Genomic DNA, 17,339 nt, shown 5'->3' on the forward strand with positions numbered 1-17,339 from the left:
GGTGTGTGCCATTGTACCTCATCTATTCTAGCTTTTTAGTAAGTATTTTTACATAACTGTAGTTTATAGCCAACATTGTTTTCTACTATGGTGTAGGTAAGTATTTTACTATAATCCTATATGTATCTTATAAGTGATTTTTAAAATTTTTATTCATAGAAGGAAATATAAATAAACAAACGGGAAAAGCATTGTTTATAGTTCTTCCACTAATACCTACTACCAACTACTGTTTCCTTTTGGTGTCAGTCCTTCCACATATTTTTTTATACATACATATCTAAAGAGTGTATAAAAGATAATATATATTGGTTTTTACAAATAGAAGGTTTTTAGATATGCTTTTCTCATTTAGCAATGTTTTCTGAACATCTTCCCATGTCAGTATAGTTACACATCAATTTTTTTTTTTTTTTTTTTTTTGGTACCAGGGATTGAATTCAGGGGTGCTTAATCACTAAGCCACATCCCCAGCCCTTTTTTATATTTTATTTAGAGACAGGGTCTTGGTGAGTTGCTTAGGGCCTCACTAATATGCTGAGGCTGGCTTTGAATTCGCAATCCTCCTACCTCACCCACCCAAGCCACTAGGAGTATAGGTATGTGCCACCAAGCCTGTTCTACATTTTTAGTGCTTGGATAATATTCTACCATAAAAGATGTTTTATAATTTGTGATAATGATTCTGCATTAGAATACTACCTTATATAATCTTTGCCTACATTTTTGTACCCCGGGCTAATAATTTTATTAGAATGCATTCCTAGGTTGGGGTTGTGGCTCAGAGGCAGAGTGCTCACCCAGCATGTTTGAGGCACTGGGTTCAATCCTCAGCACCACATAAAAATAAAATAAAGATATTGTGTCTACCTATAACTAAAAAATAAATATTTAAGAAAAAATAATGCATTTCTAAATATTTTTCAGTTAAGAAAAATGAATTTTTTTTCTTTTTCCAGTACTGGGAATGGAACCCAGAAGCATTCTACAGTCCTTCTTTTAGTTTTTATTTTGATACAGGGTCTTACTGTGTTGTCCAGGTTGGTCCTCAAGTTTTGATCCTCTTGCCTCAGCCTCCTGAGTAGCTAGGACTACAGGCATGTGCTCCCACATCCAGCAAAATGCACAATTTTTTTTTTTTTTTGGTACCAAGGATTTAACCCAGGGGCACTTAATCACTGAGCCACATCCCCAGCCCCTTTTTTATATTTTTTAAAAATTTTGAGTCTCACTCTGTCTCAGAGTCTCAGCCTCACTAAATTGCTGAAGCTGACTTTGAACCTGTGATCCTCCTAGCTCAGCTCCCAAGTGCTGGGACTACAGGTATGCACCACTGCACCTGGCTAAAATGCACTTTTTTTTCTTTTTTTTGGTATGGGGTTTGAACCCAGGAGTGCTTAACCACTTAACCACTGAGCCACGGGACAGGGTCTTGCAGAGTTACTAAGTGCCTTGCTAAGTAGCTGAGACTGGCTTTGAACTCATGATCATCCTGCCTCAGCCTCCCAAACTGCTGGGATTACAGGTGTGTTCCACCATGCCCAGCTTAGAATGCACGTCTTAAAAGCTTTGTGTGTATGTGTGTTTCCAGGGTTTGAATCAAGTTCCTTGGTCAAGCTAGACAAGTGCTTTACTACTGAACAGTGTCCCCAGGCCCTTTTCTTAAAAGTTTTGAGACAGGATCTTGATAAATTACCTAGGGTGGCTTTCAATTTGCAGCCCTCCTACAGCCTTCAGAATAGCTGGGATTATAACCATGTGCTGCTTGCCTAGCTGAACTCTATTATCAAGGTACAGACAAATAGTGTAGTCTTCCTAAAAGTTTGTACCAGATCCATATGTCAATAAGGTATGAGTACTCTTTTCCCCATATTCTAAATATGCAACGGTCATGAAAATTGCTTTTATTATTTGACAATCTGATGTATAAAAGTGATATCGTAGAGTTTTTAAATTGCTTTGCAAAAATTATATTTATTGGTTTATTTTTTTACCTGAATGGTCTATTAATACCATTTACCTATTCTTCTACTGGTATAATATAATTCTTATCATGGCTATGATTCTTCTAGAAGCACTATATTTTAAGATCTATTGTATTTGTAAATGTGGTTTTCAGTTCATTTTTACTTTTTTAACTTTATTAGTCATGTTTTAACACATTGGTTTTTCTTGTTTATTTCACTTTTTTTTCTTTCTCTTCCCCCCCCCTCCCTTTCTTCTTTCCTTCCTTCCTTCCTTCCTAGCACTAAAGATCAAACCTAGGGTCTTGTGCATACTAGCCAAGTACTCCACAACTGAGCTGCATCCACTATTTCATTTTTATTTGGCCAAATTTTTTTAAAAAGATTTATTTTTTAGTTGTAGTTGGACATAATATCTTTATTTATTGTTACATGGTGCTGAAGATTGAACCCAGTGCCTCGCATGTGCTAGGAGAATGCTCTACCACTGAGCCAAAACTCCAGCCCCTGTGTGGGCAAAGTTCTGTGATTTTTTTTTTTTCTTTCAAGATCACAAACAAGACATAAAAAATAATAACAGTTTTGCTGGGTGCAGTAGTGCATGCCTGTAATCCCAGTGGCTCAGTAGGCTGAGGTAGGAGAATTGCAAATTCAAAGCTAGCCTCAGCAATTTAGCAAGGCCCTAAGCATCTTAGGGATTAATAACATTTTAAGCAAGTACCAGAGCAGCTCAATTTTTTTGATTCTTTATTATATATCAAATACCCATTGTCCCATGTACAAAACTTGTTTTTACTTATATTACTAAATTTCCTTGCCTAATATTCTTATTACTCTTACAGTATTCCTGTCAGGGAGGTAGGGGCAGAGGAGAAAAAAAGAGAACAATTCAGTATTTACATTTTTCACAATTTCAGAATAACAGCTAGAAAGGAAGTCATTTATGTCATGGTTACATCTCTTTAATTAGTCTTGTTCACAGCAAGACTGGAGAGGTGTGTATAATTTGAAAGTCACAGAAGATATCAGAGATCCAAATTTTCCTCTCTTTCCCCTATACCAAATGACCAACAACTTGATACCACTTTGTTTAGTCATATTTTTGATACCTGACTTTACAGAGCAGTGAATTTTACCTAGGATTCCATGGATAGACTCAAAGCTTCAGTTTGTTCATAAGCCCAGTCAATATATTGTATGTATGTGTGTTATTTCTGGGAAAGAATGGTTACAACATTCATTAGATTCTCCAAGGAGTGAATAACCATATGCCAGAAAGTCAATGAATAATAGAAAATTTTTTTGAATGGGAGAGACAAAATGTTACCTATAGTAAAATTATGGAACCATCTATGAGTCATTACTTGGTAACTTAAGTGTTGAATATAAAATTATGATTTTGGCTCATCTTAGTTGTTTTGTATAGTCTTAACAATAAAATGATACAATTTTCCAAAACATCAGCATGTTTAAGTAAGTAAATAGCATAAAGTAAAGGCATACAATTGCTGGAGCCAGCACCCTGGAAATTAATGAGTGATGAAAGGGAAATAGAAAAGAGAATAAATAGTACAAACCATTTAGTTGTCTGGAGATATATAACATGGAAGCAAAGACCTGCTGACACCATAGTGCAGGATTCATTATGTGCAGAATTAATTCATCATAGTGAAAAACATTTTTGTTTACTATATTTCATTTAGAACAGATTTCCACCAATATCAGGAACTATTTGGGGTTTCAATGGTTTTAACCCAAATTAGCTGACATACAGATGTTGAAAACCTACTATGCATGAGTGTATCCTGTTTTATTTATAGTTTTGAGCAAGAGATAGGAAAGTTATGAAACTGGCAGAAGACAAGAGAAGGATTGAGAGATGTAGATAATCCATGTGTTGAACTGCGTTTGTAATAGCAAAGCATTCATGCATGTCATTGGTTCACCAGGAATCTGTTAATCCTGTTCTTTGTCAGAAATTGTTTGAGGTACTAGGGATAAACTAGTTAAGATGACTTTTTAAATGAAATTTGCTGTCTACTTGGAAGAGAATAACAGTAAAGAAGTAGAACAATAAAATTTCAGGTTCACTAAGTTATTATGGAAATAGTGTTGTGATTAATGATTGGTAGCTACTTTAGATAATGGTGTTCAATAAATGGTGACATTTAACAGTGTGAAAGAACCAGCATGAAGAGGCAGGCAAAGTACGGGAATAGTTTTTCAGATAGAAGGAAGAACAGTTATAGAAGCCGTAAGGTGGTTAAGGACTTGGTGAGTTTGAGAAACAGGGAAGGAATAAGTAGTTAGACTAAGGAGATGTCCTGTCCCAAGATGCAAGCTCAGGAGCCATGGTAAATATTTCAAATTGTAATTGAAGATGAATGGGACATGTAGTAAAATAATATGATCTCATGTGCATTTTTACTAGAGTACTTTTTCTTTTGGTACCAGGAATTGAACTCAGGGGCACTGAGCCACATCTCCAGCCCTTTTTTATATTTTATTTAGAGACAGAGTCTCACTGAGTTGCTTAGGGCCTTGCTGAGTTGCTGAGGCTGACTTTGAACTCAGGATCTTCCTGCCCCAGTCTCGTGAGCTGCTGGGATTATAGACATGCACCATCAAGCCCAGCTCTTTACCAGAGTACTCTTAACTGCTGTGTAGTAAATAGATTGGAGGAAAGCAAGAATGAAAGAAAACCAGTTAAGGGTTTTCTAATCTGTTCCAGCAAGAAAGGATGGTGGGTGATCTAGATGAGGGTGGTGATATAGAGATGTAGAAAATGTATCAGACCCACGTATATTTTAGCATTATAGCTAGTAGAACTAACAGATGGTTGGGGTAACATGACAAGCAAGACATGAGACCAGGGGAATACCAAACCAAAGATTTGGCCCAAAAATTGTATTTACTGAGATGAGGTATAAGAGTTTGCAGTGAGTTTTGGAGGAAATTGGGAGAGAAAAAAACCAGGATTTCTGTTGTGTAAATGATAGGTTTGAATACTTGTGTGATTGGAGTAGAGATGCTGAATATATTTAATATAGATCTGGAGCTCAGATTTTAGATTCCAGGATCTAAGAATAGAAAAGAACTGCTTCGTGGTCATTTTGAAGTTGCAGTGAGTGATTTATTTCAGTTTTATCTTATTTATTCTTAGATTCTTCTACACATATGTGGTTCTCAGTAAAGACTGATTCTAAGGTTTTTTTTTGTTTGTTTGTTTTTGTTTTTGTTTTTAATCATGATACAGGGGATGGAACTCAGGGATGTACCACTCTGCTATGCCCCCAACTCTTTTATTTTAATTTTGAGACAGGGTCTTGCCAAGTTGACCAGTCTGACATAGAACTTGTGATGTTACTTTCTCAGTCCCTTGAGTAGCTGGGATCATACTGAGGTTTTTCTATATTTTGGTTTGTAGATTCATGGGTGATTGCTTTCATTGCACAAGGCATTTCTTAAGTGCAAAGCTTGAGATCTCACTGACATTCTAAGCTAGGACTCTAAAGTACTTTTATTTACAGTGTCGTAAAGCATGTTTATACAAACAATATGTACATAAATATTTTTGTTATTCACATTTGATTTGTAGTTGTCTTAGCAATTCTTAGAAAGTTGTAGGCTAACATTTACTTTCTTTGGTTTTCCTTCTGTATTTTTCCTTTTCCCATTTTTCTCTTTTTTTCTGATGAGAAATAAGCAACTATAAAAAGGAAGAAATACAGTTAAAGCCAAATTATTATTACTCTTTTGAGTATTTGTCTTTTTGGTGATGTCTTTTTGTTTCCTCTTCTAGGCTGTGGCAAATGAGTCTGGACTGAATTTTATATCAGTCAAAGGCCCTGAATTACTAAATATGGTAAGTCATTGGCATTAGCCATTATTTTAATTGGGAAAATTACAGTATGAAAGCCCCTCAGATCTTAATCACTGCTATAGGAATGAGGTGATTTAGCTTTGCTCACTACTAGGAGTGTATAAATGCTTTTTTTTTTAATGATTTTTTAAAAAATATCTTTATTTTACTTATTTATCCTTTATGTGGTACTAAAACTCGAACCCAATGCCTTGCATGTGCTAGGTGAGCACCCTACCACTGAGCCACAACCCCAACCCATAAATGCTTCCTTGATTGAATCTGATAACCTCTCTGACCCTGAATCCTCATACCTACAGAGAGAAATAATTTATTAGTTATTGATATTTTCATGTGTTTACCTAGCACCAAGTATTTGTCATATGCTTCATTTTATCATTCTTGAAAAATCCTGTGAGATGAATTATTCTTTGTTCTGAATAAGGAAACCACGGTATGCTGATGCTATGTATCTTGCCAAAGGGTGGCAGCTAGGAAGGACGATAGTAGAACTGAGATTTGAACCCAGGTTGTCTGGTTCCTGATATGCTTGCCTATTCTATTCTTGTGTGACTCAAATAAGTTAAGTATTAGTAAATAAAAGTACTTCAGGGGAAAGAAGTCACTAAAGTGACATCTTCTTTCTACATTTAAGCAGTTTATGTCTCAAATTTAAGATACTTTGAATTTGTTATTTCTAGTCCATTCCTATGTAAGTATAAAACTCTCATTCAATGTTTGTAATATATACAGACAAAGAAGAAATTAATGGTATTTGACTTATAGGCTGCTGCTGCTTTTTTTTTTTTTTTTTAATAATGATGCTGGGGACTGAACCCAAGTACTCTACCACTGAGCTACACTCATAGCCCTATGAGAACAAGTTCTTTTTTTTCCTCTTACTTTTTTTATTTGTCTTTTTAGTTATACATAACGTAGAGTGTATTTTGACATATCATACATAGATTGGAGTATAACTTCCCATTCTTATGGTTGTACAAGAACAAGTTCTTATGTCTAACTAAAAACTGAAACCATATACTTATGTATAACTTGTATATTAATTAGTCCAAATATTATTGCTACTTGTGAATTGCTCTATTTCTTTTCTTTTTTTTTTTTTTTTTAGAGAGAGAGAATTTTAATATTTATTTTTTAGTTTTTTCAGTGGACACAACATCTTTGTATGTGGTGCTGAGGATCGATCGCCTCACGCATGCCAGGCAAGTGCGCTACCGCTTGAGCCACATCCCCAGCCTTATTTCTTGACCTTTATATTTTGATTTAGTTTTAACATACACTAAGACATTGTGAAACCTGTGAGAAGCCTAGCTGATTCACTTTGACTCCTCTATTGTTATAGGACATCTTTTCCCTTTTTTTATCAAGATGTATAGAAATAAGAATAGAGGGCTGGGGTCGTGGCTCAGCGGTAGAGCGCTCGCCTTGCACATGTGAGTCCCTGGGTTCGATTCTCAGCACCACATAAAAATAAATAAATAAAGATATTGTGTCCAACTAAAATGTGTGTGTGTGTGTGTATGTGTGTGTGTGTGTGTGTGTATATATATATGTATACATGTATACATATATATATATTTTATAAAAGAATAGAACAGTAATTGACTTGGGTATTTAAAATACAGTTGAATTAATGAAAATTATTGCTGGGTATTTTATATGCGCAAAGCATAGGAGATCAGTTCTAAAATACAGTAGAATACAAAGGATTTTTTGAGCTAGAGAAAACCTTGCATCCTACTTAGTCTTCATTTTATGAATGAGGAAATTCCTAATAAACTTAAATAACAGTTAATTTTAGTAAGAAGTTGAACTTTATGAATTTGGTTATTTTTATAGGTCAACAGTGGTTTAATATCAACATTTGCATATATTTAGTCTAATTTTTTTTTGGACAATTTTTTTGGAGCAATGTCATTTGTAACTACTTTTACTATCATTTGGCCCAAATCCCAAGTTGAAGAGTGCTGCATTTTATTTTCTTTTTGTGTATGTTTAGTATGTTGGTGAGAGTGAACGTGCTGTACGACAGGTTTTTCAGCGTGCTAAGAACTCAGCACCCTGTGTGATATTCTTTGATGAAGTAGATGCTTTATGTCCTCGAAGATCAGACCAAGAGGTAAGTATCATAGATTGTTGGTTTGCAGATTTTTTTCTTTTACATACCATAAATATTTTTTAGTTTCCAATTCAGGTACTTTTTATGAAGTCATTGCTTGGGAACATTGCAATTCTTTAAATGAAGAAACTTAGTAATTTGAAATCAGAGCTTAGAGATAACAGTTATATTCCATAATAATTTTTTTCCTTATGATATATATTCTTTTGGTTGCATAGTGTATAGTAATCCCAATTCACACAAATGAGTAGTTGGGAATGGAAGTGATAGTAGCCTTGGATACTTTGCCTTGAATCTTATAATTATGGTACTCTTCAGTTACATTGGTTCTTGAGACAACATATAATTTAAGACATCATACACTTAAAATAGTGTCTCATTATTAATTTTTAAGACCGAACACCATTACCTTCTGGGGAAGATAAGTGACCTGCATTGAATACTACTTGTGTAAACCACACTGAATCACAGTTCTTACACACTTCGCTACAGAGAGTAAAGGAAGCACTTGTTATCAGGAGTACTATAATTTAAGAATTTGAAGCTTAGTAAAACATAGAATAAGAATATATAACCTTTTGAAACAAGCAAACAACTATTAATAAGTACATTTATTTCAAGATCACTGAGGAAGTGACTGCCCTTCTAAAACCTGGGACATCTTTGTGATTTAATTTCAAATAGTTATTCTGTGTGTTCTTAGATTGTGAAACATTAAATACCTCATTTCACTAAAAATCTTCAAAAGCATTCAAAAGTTGGAAAAACAAAAGTTGACTAATATGATTTTGACTCATGTAACAATTTTGTCTCCTCATTCAATAATTATCAGTACCATAACAGGTCATCTTATAGTTTTTTCATGGTTCCCTGTTATATGTCCAGCTGGTTAGGGCTTGACTTGCTCTGGATTTTGCTCCTGTTTATTCTTTGCTCTTTTAGTGTAAATAAATATTTCATTTGTCCATTGCCTTCCAATGGTTTGCAGCTATTACCAGCTGGTAAATCTAAATTTGGAAAGGTTTATTGGCAATTACTATTCTCAAAAGAATTCTGTAGCCACATAAAGTGTAAATTAGGATTTCTAATTTCTAGGTTATTTCTTGGATATCTGCTGTCATACATTTCTGTACTCTGATGTATATGGTTGCTTTTTCAACATTTTCCCCTGAAGGAATTCTAAAAACATTTCAAGTTTGAATGTATTCCTTTTTAATTTTATTAATTATACATGAATACATACTTGTAACAACTTTGTCAGAAGAGTAAAAGTCAGATAGATGCCAGTGGTGCACGCCTGTAATCTCAGCAACTCAAGGGGCTAAGGCATGAAGAGGGCTAGTTTGAGGCCAGCTTAACAATTTAGCAAGACCCTAAACAACTTAGCAAGACCCTGTCTCAAAATAAAATAAAAAGGTCTGGAGAGGTAGCTCCATGGTAAAGTGCCCCATGGTTTGATCCCCAGTACCAAAAACAGAAGTGGGGAGCAGGGAAGAAGTCCTTCCTTTCTGTTCTCCTTATTGCTTTTCTTGGAGGTTGCTACTGCTAATTATTCAGTGTTAAGGGTAAACATATCCTTAACTAGAACCTTTTCCATAAATTCACTTTTTGTATAGATGTAGTTATTCTATCTTGATTATTTTCCAATGTACTTAATAACTTTATTATAGAATTTACTTAATTATTTTAGACATTTACATAGGTGTCTGGTTGTTTCTTTTACAGACAGAACTATTAAATGTTTGTATTATATATTTGTGTATACATGTATGAATATGTGTGATGGAATTTGAGAAGTGTAAATCATGGTTGAAGATGCATATGAGTTAAATTTTAAAATATAACAAATATTTTGTCATCTTTCACAAAACTACAGTCACATATGCCAACCAGCTGTTGTGTGAAAATAACCATTTCCCATATTTTTTTTTTAAAGAGACAGAGAATTTTTTTTAATATTTATTTTTTAGTTCTTGGCGGACACAACATCTTTGTTGTATGTGGTGCTGAGGATTGAACCCGGGCCGCACGCATGCCAGGAGAGCGCGCTACTGCTTGAGCCACATCCCCAGCCCTCCCATACTTTTTTCATCAAAGGATCTTTATTTTTTGTCAGTTTTATTGGCAAAACACTAAACTTTAGTATGCATGTCCCTGATTACCAGGGAGGCTAATAATTTTCAATAAATTTGTATTTCATCTTCTATAAATTAATCTTATTATATATATCTTTTGACCCTTTTGCTATTGGAATTATTTTTTAGTTGTTGATGGAATTTTATTTATTTATTTTTACTTATTTATATGTGGTGCTGAGAATCGAACCCAGTACCTCACATACCTAGTGGTAGGCAAGCGCTCTACCTCTGAGCTACTACCCCAGCCCTGGAATTTTTAAAAATTGATTTATTAGAGCTTTTTGTTTTGGTATTAAAGATTAAACCCAAGGGCAATTTACCACTGAGTTACATCCTCAGCCCTTTCTACTTTTTCTTTTGAGATAGTCTTGGTAATTTGCTTAGGGTCTCATTAAATTGCTGAAGCTGGGCTGGCCTCAAACTTGTGATCCTCTTGCTGTAACCTCTTGTGTCGCTAGGATTATAGATATTTGCCACTGGTACCTGGCAATTTATTGGAGCTTTTTATGTATAATGGTGTTAGTCCTTTGTCCAGTTGTGTGTACTGATACCATTTACCTCAGTCTTTTCATTTATCTTAATTTTTTCTATAGAATATAATAATTTTAATGAACTATCAACCATTCTTATATTGATTCTTTTTTTAAATTTTTTTTTTTTTAGTTGTAGATGGACAAATACCTTTATTTTTAAAAAAATTATGTGGTGCTGAGGATAGAACTCAGTGCCTCATGTGTGCTAGACAAGTGCTCTACCACCGAGTTACAACCCCAGCCCCATTGTATATTGATTCTGATATTTTTTTTTTGCTTAAGAAGAACAATGTTGGGAGGGAAGAAGAGAGGGAAAAGGGAAACACTAGGGAATGATACTAGCCAAATTATATTGTGTGTACCTATGAATATGTAACAACAAATCTCACCATTATGTATAGTCATAATGCACCAATAAAAAAATAGAGAAAATTTTTTTAAAAGGACAATGTTAGGTTTTATTCTTACCTAGTACCACTTAATATTTTTGAGTCTGGACTATGACTCTATTAATATTTTAATTATTATGTCACCAAGGAATGAATGAAAAGCAGGCTTACCAAATATTTCCTTTTAGAATAATCAGTGGTTAAACCAGCTATCATCTGTGTGCATAAGTTATATTGAAAAAAAGCAGTACTGACAAAATGAAACAGCACCATTTTTTCTCATTTCCTCCATCATACATGGTTTTTTTGTTTGTTTGTTTGTTTCTATGTTTAGGTGATTTTTCCCTTAACCTTTCTCTTGGATTATTGCCCTGAATAGCCTTACTGCTGTTTGCTTCAAGAAAAAGAGGAAAAAACTTTAGTGCCCTATATGCTCCTCTCTGTATTGTGTTGAAAGATTTAGAACATGTGATGTACTGGAGAATCTGAAGTTTAGAAGCTGAGTTTACTTTTGCCTGAACACATTTATTGTGCCTGTTAGATCTTTGAATAAGTTTTATCTCTCCCCTTATCTAGTGATGAGACTTTGGACAAATTCTCTAAGCTTCTGTTTCCTCATCTAGCCTGTGAATAGGATTGCTAGGGAGTCCACTGATTACAACCCGTTTTATACAGTGTTGCCATATATTGACTCCTGAGGAAGTGGTCATTGTTCTCTTTCTCTTTTTCTCTCTTGAAACTGAGGATTGAGCTACATCCCAGCCCTTTTTATTTTTCATTGTGAGACAGGGTCTCACTAAATTGCCCAAGCTGGCTCTGAAGTTGCCATCTTCCTGCTTTAGCTTCCCTAGTGTCTGGGATTACAGCTGGTATTCCAGGTGAGCATAAACTACTGCGTCCAGTTAAGGAGAAAAAGTCTCAATATATTGCCCAGGCTGGTCCCAACTTTTGGTCTCAAGTGGTCTTCCTGCCTCAGCCCTGCCCCCAGCATAGCTGGGACTATAGGCACATGCCACTGTGCCCAGCCATTATTATATGTCAGCAAAAGCCTTCATTCAGATTAGCAAATGTATTATTTTGTACAGAAAAGTTGTTCTTTCTTTGTATTGAGGGCCAATGGAACTATTCTTTCTTTTTTAAAGTTGAAAACTAACTTTACTTATAGCTACACTTTTATTGGTATAGTCTTTGGATAGAAAGCATGGCTTTTGTAATTAGTAGAGATTTTGAAAACAATATCTGTATGGTAGGAATGATCTCTGGAATTGTATCAGCTATATGATTTACATCTCAGAAGTTAGGATGTTCTAGGATTTCCCACCATCCATTGTTCTCCCACCATCCTACCTCCAGGCAGAAAATGGTCTATCCTCCCTAGAGACAGAGCAAAGGCACAGGAAAATAGAAATAATTTTATGATGAAGTCTTATGAATCTTCTTCTATAAGCTTCCTAACAAAGTTATTCTTTTATATTATGAGAGTTCATATTTCACAATGTTTAATTGGTTGGTTGGCTATTTAAATTTTTTTCCTTCTATTTGTATATTTCTGTGCTCTTTGCAGTGAGAATTTTGAGGGTTATGAAAAAAGATATGCTTAGAAATACATCTAAGAACAATTCTGTCTTGTGCTGCTGATATACTCCAAATGTACATTCCTTGGTTTGAGGCTAGAAGTGCTACAGTGATGGCTCGTGTTATTTCCAAGGTCATAAAGCCTTGACTTCTCTGATGGGACTCAGTATGAGAGTGTCAATAGTAAGTAAATCACACTATTCATCTTAGTTCTAAAGCCAGTGTTTTATTCCATGAGGAAACAATAGAGGCATTTTCAATAAGATCAGGAACACAGCCAAATGTCCACAATCTCTGACATTATTCATCAGTGTATGAGAGGTGTGCCCTAGGGCAGGGTTTCAGAGATCTCAGTCTGTAGATGGCCAACTCCATTGCTCTGGGCCCCAGGTGAGGCACAACATCATGACACAAGAGGTGTATTGGAGGGAAGCAGCTCATGATATGATAATCAGGAAGTAGAGCGACTTGATTTATTTATTTGTTTTTTAGACAGGTGCAAGTGTTCGGGTGGTGAATCAGCTGCTTACAGAGATGGATGGTCTGGAAGCACGTCAGCAGGTTTTTATTATGGCAGCCACTAATAGACCAGGTAAGAAAGAAGAACATCACACAGATGAGTCTAAAAACTCACAGCATTTGTTTACAGTTTAGTTTATGTACATCTTAATAAAGGAATATTTAAATTTTAGCAATTCCCTTTTGGTTCATAGGTTGAAATAAAACCTTAGAAAGCTTTTTTATAAGCTATAGTAAACCACAGTATTATTGCCTAGATAATGAGATTGTTTTTCTCTGTTAGTGTTCAGAAAGTTGTTTTGCTGGCAGAACACTTGAAATTCACATTTTTTTTTTTAAATTAGAGCTTTATAATTATACATAGTATTTGAGTTCATTTTGACAAAATACATGCAAGGAAGGAATTTGATTTTTTTTAAAAATTTTATTGATTTTATTTTTTTTTAAATACACGACATCGGAATGAATTACAATTCTTACTACATATAGAGTTCAGTTTTTCATATCTTTGTATAGAATATGTTCATGCCATTTCATGCCTTTATACATGTACTTTTTTTTGCATTACAATTCTTATTACACAAATACACCACAATTTTTCATATCTCTGTTTATATATAAAGTATGTTGACACCCAGTTCAATTCTTTATACATGTACTTTGGATAATGATGTCCATCACATTCCACCACCAGGAATTTGATTTTAATTCCCATCTTCCCCTTTACATCCCTCCTCCCTCCCCCTATTCTCTCTCTTCTATTAATATTTTATTTATTTATTTATTTATTTATTTATTTATTTATTCATTCATTCATTCATTCATTTTTGGTGCCAGAGATTGAATCCAGGGGTGCTTAACCACTAAGCTATATCCCCAGTCCATTTTTTAGTTTTATTTTGAGACGGGGTCTCACTACGTTGCTAAGGGCCTCAATAAATTGCTGATGCTGGCTTTGAACTTGCAGTCCTTCTGCCTCAGCCTCTTGAGTCACTAGGGTTATAGGTGTGTGCCACCATGCTCAACTATTTATTTATTTTTTATTGATATTTTCTATGTATATATAAACAGGTGAAATTCTTTTTGGTACATTTATATATGTATATGACATGCTGTTGTTAAATTAATTCCATATTTCAATCCCTTTCCCTTCTTCCTCCCCACCTCTTGTTCTTCTTCTACTTTACTGATCTGCCTTACATCTTTATGTATTCAGTCTTCTTCCCTGCCACATTTTCCCTCATTTTGCTGTTTTTCCACACATGAGAGAAAACATTTGGCTTTTGATTTTCTCAGTCTGGCTTAATTCACTTAGAATGATTTTTTCCATCTCCATCCATTTACTAGCAAATACCATTTTTTTTTTTTTAAAGAGAGAGTGAGAGAGTGGGGGAGAGAGAGAGAGAGAGAGAGAATTTTAATATTTATTTTTTTTTTAGTATTTGGCGGTCACAACATCCTTGTATGTATGTGGTGCCAAGGATCGAACCCGGGCCACACGCATGCCAGGCGAGTGCGCCACCGCTTGAGCCACATCCCCAGCCCCAAATACCATTATTTCATTCTTCTTTAGGGCTGAGTAAAACTCTGTTGTGTGTGTGTGTTTGTGTATGCACACAGCACATTTTCTTGAGCCATTCATCTATTGATGGGCATCTGGGTTTATCTCATAATTTGGTTATTGTGAATTGTGCTGCTATAAATATTGAAGTGGCTTCATATGTATTATGTGATGATTTTATTTCTTTTGGATAAATACCGAGGAGTGGGATAGCTGGGTTTGAGTCCTAATTTTTTGAGGGATCTCCACACTGCTTGCCATAGTGTGTAAGGGTCCAGCGAAACGTCGGAGGGAGAGACCACAAGAGACCGGCTCCATGCAATTGGCAGAAGGGGTTTTATTGATTCAGCATGCTGAGGCTCCAGGCTCACTCAGGAAGATAGAGCAGCCCAGAGCCCAGAGCAGAGGTCAGGCAGAGTTTAAGTACACTTTTTGGAGAGGGCGGGGGGGCTTTGCATACATCAGAACAAATCATCATGAGGCGCGGGAAAATTGAACAACAACTCTGAGACCTGATTAGTACATTCATTGGCGGGAACAGATTGGATGGGGGTGATTGGCCACTTCTAAGCGGGGTACACATTTAAACTGATTGGTTTTGGGGCTTGGATGCCTACGTGCCGGGCTACTCAGAGTCCCAAGTTACTAGACAACCAGAGGAGTCAGTGAGAATATTTACTGGGCAGTTCGAGTATTGTCCTAACAGCTACAGGGATTACAGGTTTTAGGGGTAGCAGAGGAACTTAACAATACTTGGTCTTTTACTTTTTAACCCAAGCCCTGCAGTTTAGAAACTTTACAATGTCCGGTCTTTTACACTTTAACTCAGGCTCTGCGGCTTAGAATCAGCTTAGAAATTTCACCTTTACAAGTGGTTATACTAATTTGCAGACCTCCCAACAATTTATGAGTGTACCTTTTTTCTCACATCCTCTCCAGCATTTATTATTGTTTCTTGAAACACATTTTTGACCCTAAAAGCATTCTAAAAGTTTGTCCTGTGGTTTCTCTCAAGCTTATAGAAAATCAGAACCACACACTCACTGAAACAGGTTTTTAAGATTTTAAATTGAAGTAATGTTTCTATACTTATCCTGAATTATGATTTAAAATTGTTTTCAATCTTTAGCATTCTGTGAGGGAAATAGAACAATGCTCAAGATTTCAATAGTGCCAAATATAGCTTTTATTTTTATCCTGAATACTCTTCATGTTTCTTAATGCTTTGCCCTTGGTATAAGCCACTCTTTCATAGCTGTTCCTACTATGATGTTTGTAGTAACCGTGTCTGTTAGTAATGATAAGGTATATTAGTTGTTTAAATGGATTTAAACAACACCAGTTGTCAAGCTGGTGTAATATTTTCCTCTCCTGTAAGTTACTATAGAAACTCATGAATTTGCTACCATTTCATTTTATGATGAAAAATTGAGAGTTATAATAGTTTGACCCTGGTAATAATGAAAAGCTGTGTTTGGATCTGACAGAACAGGGTTTTAGTCCTGGCTGTAGTATTTTATCTTTTTTTTTTTAATTGTACATAACACAATACCTTTATTTATTTATGTATGTATGTATGTATATATGTATTTGGTGCTGAGGATGGAACCCAGTGCCTCATACATGCAAGGTAAGCACTCTACCCCTGAGCCACATCTTATTAACTGTTCTATTTCAACCCCAACTGGTCTAACACCAACTAGGTAAGCTACAGTTGAATTCTGTCACTAGTGGAGTTGTGTCAGATTCATCAGTTAATCAGAATCCTTTGGAAGACTTTATGTGCAAGTGGTCTTCTCGAGATACCTGCAGTTCTGATCAGCCTGCTCCAAGTTTGGAGATTCCCATGACTCTCGCAGTTTCAATAATTCACTAGGACAACTTATAAATCTCATGAAAGAGCTATATTTACGGTTATAGTTTCATTATAAAGCATATACATAGGGTGTTGTCTGAAAGGAGCATTGAACTTCCATGTTCCACCCTATGGCATCAGAATGGGTGTCACCCTCCCTGTAAATCAGTGTATTCACCTACTGGGAAGTGTAATCAAGATTTGGTGACCCAAGTTTTTATTGGGGTTTTGTTATGTAGATATGATTGATTAACTCATTGGCAACATGGTTGAACTCAGTCTTCCCCAGAGGTCAGAGGAAGTTCAGAGTTCCAACCCTCTAATCATATTCTTGGTCTTTCTTCTGACCGGTATTTTTTCCGAAGCTATTTAGAATTCCATCATGAGTCATCTCATTAGCACAAGGACACTCTTATTAATCAGAAAATTGCAAGGATGTTTGGAGCTCCATGCCAGGAACCAGAGTAAAGAGCAGATGTATTCTTCTTCTCCTTTTTCCTTTTTTTTTTTTTTTTTTCTTTAATGGTACTAGAGGTTTAACTCAGGGGCACTGTACCTGTGTGCTATATTCCCAGGACTGTTTTTTTCTTTTATTTTGAGACGGTCTCATGAAGTTGCTGAGTCTGTCCCCAGACTTTCTATTCTCTTGTCTTAGCCTCCCTAGGTGTTGGGGTACCATGACCAGCCAGATTTTTGTTTGTTTGTTTTTCAGTACCAGGGATTGAACTCAATACTGGGCATATAATACTTAATCTATGACCATTTTGAGGGTAATAATGTCTAATTGGCAGGTTTGTCACAAA

At 35.4% G+C, this 17,339-nt stretch overlaps 1 protein-coding gene across 2 annotated transcripts in view; it reads left to right on the forward strand.

Annotated features, from left to right (window-relative positions):
• Positions 1-17,339, forward strand: part of Nvl (nuclear VCP like) — a 107,829-nt gene that overhangs the window by 47,918 nt on the left and 42,572 nt on the right. For both annotated transcript variants that reach the window (XM_076872956.1, XM_076872957.1), the window contains 3 exons: positions 5,767-5,829; positions 7,847-7,966; positions 13,094-13,193. In XM_076872956.1, coding sequence (XP_076729071.1) covers positions 5,767-5,829; positions 7,847-7,966; positions 13,094-13,193 — 283 coding nt within the window. The remainder of the gene's footprint in view (positions 1-5,766; positions 5,830-7,846; positions 7,967-13,093; positions 13,194-17,339) is intronic.

This window comes from Callospermophilus lateralis, chromosome 13, assembly GCF_048772815.1.
Source record: "Callospermophilus lateralis isolate mCalLat2 chromosome 13, mCalLat2.hap1, whole genome shotgun sequence".
Classification (NCBI taxonomy): domain Eukaryota; kingdom Metazoa; phylum Chordata; class Mammalia; order Rodentia; family Sciuridae; genus Callospermophilus; species Callospermophilus lateralis.